This window comes from Opisthorchis viverrini, assembly GCF_000715545.1.
Source record: "Opisthorchis viverrini unplaced genomic scaffold opera_v5_456, whole genome shotgun sequence".
NCBI classification, from domain to species: domain Eukaryota; kingdom Metazoa; phylum Platyhelminthes; class Trematoda; order Opisthorchiida; family Opisthorchiidae; genus Opisthorchis; species Opisthorchis viverrini.
Window position 1 is genome coordinate 68,210 of NW_008752112.1, and position 7,769 is coordinate 75,978.

The following is a 7,769-nucleotide window of genomic DNA, read 5'->3' on the forward strand; positions in this document are numbered from 1 at the left end:
GTGCGGAAGCTTTTGGAGAGCTCTCCGTACACTCTCACACGTCCGGAAGTCTGAGAATACAAAGAACGTATTAGGTTTACAAACTTCCGGTGCATTCCTTGATAGGCAGGCGTGTCAAGCAGAACAGACCGGTCAACGGCGTTAAATGCGCCTTGGAAATTCAGGAATACTAGAATTGTGGGTCGCTTGTACGTACGGCGTTGTTCTAGCAGCTGAAGGAGCGTGAAGATTTAGTCAACACAACCCCTATCAGACCGGAATCCCACTTGCTGCTCTCGAGTTAGTGTCTCACGAGCCACAGTAAGGCGACGAAGCATAATTTATGCCAACAGTTTCGGGATCACTCACTACGAGCCCCTTTTTTGAAAATGGGCACTATCACCGATTGTCCCCAGTTGTCTGGGACGGTCTCATTTTCCCAAATGCAAGCCAACCGATCAGACAAGCGCTGAGTGAGGACTTCACTGCCCCCACCCCCGACTTTGAACAATGTGGGTGGGAGGTCATCCGGACCAGGAGCTCGGTGGCGCTTGAGAGAACATATGCAGTCGTAAACCTCCGAGGCCGTAGGTGGTTCCACGCTCACCGTCTAGGGTTCTACTTCACCTGTGGGCTCTAGACGAATGCCAGCTGGTGGCCACGACCGTTGTTATTCGGTATGTAACATCTGCTGTTTGAGGCAGTACTTTGGTGAAATATGGTTTGAGATTTGTTTACTTAAATTGAGGAACACAATCTGGCAGGCCAGCCGAATGAGATGTAGTGCAGTCAGTCAGCTGTGCATTCTATCCGATATCGTTGTGATTGTTCCTGCCCGTTTTACAGCAGCATGATTCGTACGAAGCTGATGATGCAAATGCTGGTGACGGGTATGCTTTGCATGATCATACGATCCAAGACGGAAGCTATGGACTTTTATTGTAAAAAGCTGTTCTGCTGCAACACCCCTTCGGTACACAGGTACCGCGTCACCCGGAAGAAGCACTGCCGAGTTGTTCATGCCTAGACAGGGGTAGTCGCGATATCTTGTTCGGGTTTGAACTACGGTCCTTCCGGACAGTAAATTTTTACTTTGACCACCGAACTATCTCCATGTGAATGGTTTCAAAGCGGCGGCTATGTAATAGACATCAAGAACTGAGACTGCATATAGCTAAGGCGGACACAAAGTCGGTTCAATCAGCCTGGTCACAGATGCTGCAACTGTTGATAGAAGTTTACAGAGTCATCCTTTCCGTCACTCACGTTTGGGGAAGGAAAAGCAGAGGTCCCCTACAAAATACGTGTGCATCCTAAAAATATGAGCTGCTTGTTTTCAGAACCAATTTCCGAACCAAGAAACAGATTTCTGCACCAGGCGAACCGACGTAACTTCCCCTTTGTAATAATGCTTTACGAGATCCCAAAGGAACAGTAGATGGGGGGTATAATAGTACCCTTGAGCGGAGGTGATGGAGAACGTTTGGACAACAAGCTCAGTGGCGTTCGGGAAGTATTCAGATGCATCTGATGTCAAATGAGGTTTTTTTATATGGCAGTGAAGCACTGACGTTGCCACCATCGAAAGTAGCTTTCACGTTAAGAATACATGAATTCGGTTTTTGCGTTACTTGCATTCATGAGCTACCGATGTGTTACGTTGTTAGAGCTTTAGTTGTGTGCACTGGTGAATATGGTTTTTTTTTGTTTATTCTGGGTGACAAGGTCTATGATATTGTTTCAATTTTTATTCCTCTGTGTGCGACGAACGAATTTTTCTGGATATATAGAAGTACAAAATATAGGCCGAGAATCGTGGTTATATACATAAACCCGACTGTGAGTATATCACTAGTTTGGTAGTCAGCTGATATACAGAAATAGGGTTTTACTTAAGTATCTTCACACAAATGCATCATGGGAATCACAATATCACAAGATGTGGTGGCGAAAGACAGTCAAAATAGAAGTGTTGGTGTGATGGTTCCCACTCAATTTTGATCTGACGCTTGAAGATTGTTAGTTGTCAGTAGCTCTCGTCATCTTCCTTTAGGCACGTTCATACACCGAGTCAGTCGGTGGCGTTACTGGTCATGTGCTCTTGATCACCAGCTGCTTCATTACAATTGTCTAGTTGCATTCTCTGAAAGCGAAGAATAAGGTTGCGGGTTATAAAGAATAAAAGTATTGTGTCTTTATTTCTATTTTCCGACGTTTTTTACTACCAAATAACTTGTATGTCAACACTAATGAGGTACACATATCTGAGGTGTTTTATACAGATTGACATTTTTCATTAACAACAACGCCGGCACGGAATATCGGCATCTTAATTTCGTTCACATTTGCCTTTGTCATTTTTCAGAATCTTTCTCTCCAATGGAGCTTTACTGAATCATCAGAGTCAAGTACTTGATCACTATTACAGTCCATCAGAACAGCCTCAGGATGTAACTATTGACTAGGCGGTTCTTAGAAAGGTTTGAAGTCTTTGGGGAAATCAGTGGTGTCCTGGTTGAAATTCCACTAAGACTTTCTGAAGAGTTAGTCGTAGGAAGAGTGCATTGATCCAGCAAAGTCTTCGACTCCCGGCCGTTAGATCAGTTTTCCTAACGGCGCTGGTCTCAATGGGATCCCTCAAGTTCGTGAACATAGTCCACTCTTTATCCTGGCGCGTGACAGTGCACGGAGAGCTTTCCTAATGTCTTTCTCCATATAGTGGTGCCTGCTTTTCAGCTTCGTCGATAAAACGCTGGGAGTTCAATTTTTTGCTAGTGATAACCTTGTTGACCCGGAGTACTCAGGATGCATCATCCACCGCGAAGACGGTATACGTACAGCCTATCAATTGAAATAACCGGTAGTGTACCATCATTCGACGTGCGCTTTGCACCTATTAATTCCAGTGCTGCACTTCAGAGTGTGGCGCTCTCATTTCAAGAAAGGAAGAGGTGTTCTACGTCGCAGCAGGAAAGAAGTGTGCCTGATGAAACCACTGGATAAATCAGAAAGCGTCGAATAAGGTTTGTCAACTGACACTACTTGTGGCGTCAAAAAGGCATATAACTGGATCCCAGAGGCCGCGCCCATCGCGATACAGTAAGGACCATGCCCTACGGATGCGATACCTCGCTTCCGTGGTCGGAAGATCTGGGGCCTTTACAGATGTCTGGATATCTGCCTCATATCTCAGCATACGCTTCGCACCTGAAAAGTGCAAAGTTCTGCGAACAAGTTTAGTTTTTTGGGCGACTCACCTGGAACTCAGTTAAATCTCTCGTTTATGATGTTTCTAAGCAACTGAATGTTCTGCACCATGCCGCTTAGAAACAGCATAAACAAGAGATTCAGCTGGGTTCCAGGTGAGTCTCCCGCAAAACTAAATTTGTTTGCAAATGAGTATATTTCGCTAAATTCGTGCAATTTGGTTTCAAGTAGAACATAAGGTTGACAGAAACTCGGGGACTGCGCCTACCTGATGAGTCCCAAGAAGGCTGAAACCGGTCGTGGGCTGTCAAAAGAATTTTCAGCGACTTTATGAGTAGTGTATTAGGTCTAGGATTTATTTTGTTTTATTTAACTGGGTAGGAGTTGAGATGCAGATCAACGCTTAAGTTGTCGACAGGTAAATGAATTAGAGGGACTCATTTTAGATGGACGTGGGGTCGAAGTGCGCCCGGGATGTTCCCTCAGATGTTGGGTACGTGGAAGATATTGTTCTCCTTGATTCAGATCCTTCAGAAATTCAAACCATCCCAAGTTACCGAAGTAATCCTGAGACAAGGTTGGGCATATACTTCACACCTGCAAAAGAAAAATTACTGTTACAAACCCAAACTTGTGTTTGTAGACGAGCCAGTCGACGTGGTAGATAAGTTGCATACATTTCAGTGGACTGGCTGGAGATGAGATTACTTTCAAACTCAGAAACCTATGGTGTCGAAGTGACGTCAGTTCACCTGTCAAGGGTACAACTAACAGCACTGTAGTGCGGTCCATGTTTTATGGATCAGAAACGTGGCTTGAACATAGAAAATTGTCAATGTTTGGCCATCAGTGCCTCTAAAGTATTGGTGGGGTTTGGTGGGCAGTTACTTCCCCATGATATGTGAGTTACGTTTAGTAGGTTACACTGGTTAGTAAATGTACTCCATACGCCAAAGGACCGTCTACCTCGCAGAGCTCATCTCGTCCAGCCTTTTGCTCAGTGGAAGCGACCGAGAGGTGAACGGTGTATGGCCTGGCAACGAAGTTTGAACACATTGACCGGTAAACATAGTCGGGTTGACAACTGCCGCCTCTCTGAATGGGAACCCGAGACACAACTTCCTGGCATATCTAGGTCTTTCAGAACTTAATTTTAGCCACTCTAGTCTGCAGGATCGTTGCTGCACCGAGACCTAACAATCATCGCAAACTGACAGTTTTAGGTCGGCATTAGACCTAGTGGCCTCAAGAATCTGTCACGCAGAACAACTCAAAGTAATGCTTGAGCAACAACTGCAACTCATCAAAGTACTTACGGAGTCTGAATCAAGCAACATAGCTGGGGATAGAGTATTGCCACAATCCGCATTATCATATTGTTTGCTCGCTGCGTGACAGAACCGTAACACTTAGTGGCCTTAACATATCTGTCGCGCCTCAGTTTGAGTCCTGGTGCGCTTGTATGGGTTTAGCTGTTGCGTGACATTAACTTGCGGCTTTCCTGTCTAATTTGAATAAGTGGGCGGCCTACAATGTAGAGCATACCCTGCTAGTAGGAATGCCATCCGTGTAATTGACTAAAGTGCACTGTTCGTCAATTCACAAACGGTCTGCGTAGAGACCAAATGAAATATCCAAAAAAAAAACACCTTCCTGGGATACATCTTTTTGCTGGCAAGAAGTACTGCCAAAAGTTTCTGCAAGAGAAATGTTTTTTTCACCTTAAAAACTTTGCGGACGCCTATGCAATACACTCAAGAAGCAACACTGAGAACACCATTTTGACTTATATCACAACCGACTCACCTCCAGTTCTTCCATAATTTGATCCATGATGTCAGTGGCGGACTCTTTGTATGCCACCGCCGCACGAATCGCATCCCGAAAAGCGCGTACGACATTGGTTCCGTTGGAGGCAGAAACGAAGTACAACGCCATTTTGTTCTTTTTGGCAAAATTGAATGTCTTATTGGTCATTGTCATGTCAGCTAAAAGTGGTAGGAATATGAGCGCCCTCATAAGGGGATTACCGTCTATTTTGTTTGCAATGCACAAACACGGTATATCTGGTCGGTATTGACGCAGTTCTTCATACCATTTTGGGAGATTTTTGTAGGTTATCTTTCGCGTTACGTCAAATACGAAAATACAAGCATGTGCTTGGTAGTAGTACGAAGCATGCATACTCTGAAAACGTTCTTGACCGGCCGTATCCCAAAAGTCTAAGGAGTACTGAACTATGATCTTATAGGATCACTTACCTACGGATATTTTTCTGTTGTCCACTTCAGCTGTATGTTTGTATAACGTCACTGCATATGTAGACAACTGCTGTGGATGACTTGATTATCATTTAAGGGTAAATTCATCAGAATTACAAGGTGAAAACACATATTCACCACCATACAAAGACTATGTATCTTTCTAAGTAATCTCTATTGCAAAAGCAGCAATTAAGCTACGGAAAACCTTTATGTTGTTGTCGGAAAAACGTATCGACTGCGGACAGACTAGTGGATTTTGTGTTGTCTCCAGCAAAACTAACCATCTTATCAGAGCAGATGTAATATCGAGATGAGCTTGACATATTTTGTATCACAAGCAACGCTAAGTGCGGTTTCAATGGCGTTATTCTCGCGTAGGACGTTGACAATATTTCTAGAATTTTGGTTTCGAACAATTCTCATCCCAGTAAACGAGATGGTTCAGTTGTTAGAGCGCGAATTTACTGACCGGAAGTTTCATGGTTCCAACCGACCTCTGCCTCTCGACTTCTCCCGTCTAGGCTTTGTCAACCTGGTAGTAACCTAGCCCTCGTGCTTCCTCCTTTTGGCGTGGCAGCTAGGTATAGAAAGGGTGTTACAGCTGAAAGATTTATATTATTTCATCTCAACTTGGTGGTTTCGTCCGCCATCATTACTCTGGGTTTTAATCTGGTTTATTTAGAGAAAGGTTCATACCAAAAAGGAAGTAGATGGCGGCACAGGTGGTCCCGAATTTTCAAAATTTGGAAGGCAAGATGGAAAATACCACTTGCCTTCTTGTATGCACAGTTTTTATACTAGTGATTCGCTCTCAGATGGTATTCTGACAATTGGCACCCATTTACGGATGTTGTTGGGTTCTTTCCAACGGCTTGCTGTCACGCTTAAAACAATAGTCTCAATTTCAAATGGCATATTCGACGTGTAGTCTGATGCAGCGGTATGATTGCGAGGCTCAGTAGGCTGCTTTCAAATAGCCCGCAGCCGGGTCTAAGAGTTCCAGGTATTTGCTAGCCATACAACGGGCTTTATGGTGCTGAACCACACTTCCCATATCATTCAGGACATTAGTCGGTGGGTCCAGGATGTGTGCACGGAAGCTGGAGCGGTGTAGGGGAAGTAGGCAACAAACTGTACGTTGTCCAAAAGTTGGTTCAGAGTGACTACTTCGGGATAACGGGTGACTCTTCGTAACCTAGTGTTGTCCGCAAACATTTGCCATGTGAAACGCAGAAACGCGGAAAAGTCAATGAAGGATGCCAGGGATGGCAAGGTTCAGCACTGACCCCTGACGTGCCACAGCGGAGAATAGCAGAGGTCTTGAAATGATGCAGATAACAATGAAGTGCTCTCATCATCAGTCAGTGGTACGAACCGCGTACTTATACAGTGGTTGTAGCTGCCACAGTTTCATTCACCCGTGATTTGGGGAGGTGGAGTAGATAGCTGCGCATTGGAGGCGAGCTGATGAGTTCGTGCGCAAATGCAGCACTGTCAGTGAACTGTTAAGTGGAGGGATTTGGAAGGGAGCTAAGCATTGAAGGCAATAACTTGAATGAACGAGCGCTATTGATAGCACGACTGGGCCACGTCTGACAATGTCTCCAACCATTGATGTGGCCCGTCTCAGGGTCCTCTTGCAGGAAGACGGCAATGACCAATGCACCTGATTTTGCTGGTAATGACCTTTATATTTTGCTGCAATGCTCTAAGTAAAACTGGACTCCGTTTAGAAGATATCTAGCTCGTACAGAGGGATTTAGTGCTGCACTCTGTAGAAGGCCCTTGAGAAACCAAAGTAAAGGATGTTTACTTTTACATTAGCGTTGAAGTCCCTAGTTAGGATGTCGCATTTGAGCAGGCTAGTCGGACGAGTTCTACTAGTGAACTCCAAACCATTCAGTTAGAAATATACTGTGCCGCTCCAGAAGTGCTCAAGGGTGGTCTTATACGATGGACCGCACAAATTTCGACACTTGGTGAGACGATCAAAAGGACGTAGGTGGCTGTACTAGCGCTTTAACCATCTCTATAGATTAATGTAGCGACACCGCCTGTCGAATTTTCAGGAAAATATTCTACAAGAGAATGATACATTCGATGTGTTCAGTTATGTCCCATGATTTCAGCGCGCCTAATGGCCTAATGGATGGTGGTGGTCGGGCTTGAGTGCTGCAATGATCCCGCGGGCTACACTGGAACTTCGTTCCACAAGGTACAACCACGCCAGGAAGGTCAAGGGGGAGCAGCCAGACCAAGAGCAGCGAGACCCCGCACTACGAGTAATCGTGCTACGAGGCGGTCTGGGGGTAAAGTTGT

The 7,769-nt window shown here is 45.0% G+C and overlaps 2 protein-coding genes across 2 annotated transcripts in view; one reads left to right on the plus strand and one right to left on the minus strand.

The window, feature by feature from the left end:
• Window positions 1-340: 340 nt before the first annotated feature.
• The window catches only part of T265_11154 (hypothetical protein), a gene marked incomplete at both ends in the record, with an annotated part of 13,873 nt that continues 6,444 nt past the window's right edge, over window positions 341-7,769 (minus strand). The window contains 4 exons of the mRNA XM_009177736.1: window positions 341-589; window positions 4,993-5,174; window positions 5,217-5,408; window positions 5,448-5,527. Coding sequence (XP_009176000.1) covers window positions 341-589; window positions 4,993-5,174; window positions 5,217-5,408; window positions 5,448-5,527 — 703 coding nt within the window. The remainder of the gene's footprint in view (window positions 590-4,992; window positions 5,175-5,216; window positions 5,409-5,447; window positions 5,528-7,769) is intronic.
• Window positions 3,984-7,769, plus strand: part of T265_11155 (hypothetical protein) — a gene marked incomplete at both ends in the record, with an annotated part of 8,503 nt that continues 4,717 nt past the window's right edge. The window contains 3 exon segments of the mRNA XM_009177737.1: window positions 3,984-4,087; window positions 4,106-4,321; window positions 5,972-6,122. Of these exon segments, the coding sequence (XP_009176001.1) occupies window positions 3,984-4,087; window positions 4,106-4,321; window positions 5,972-6,122 (471 nt within the window).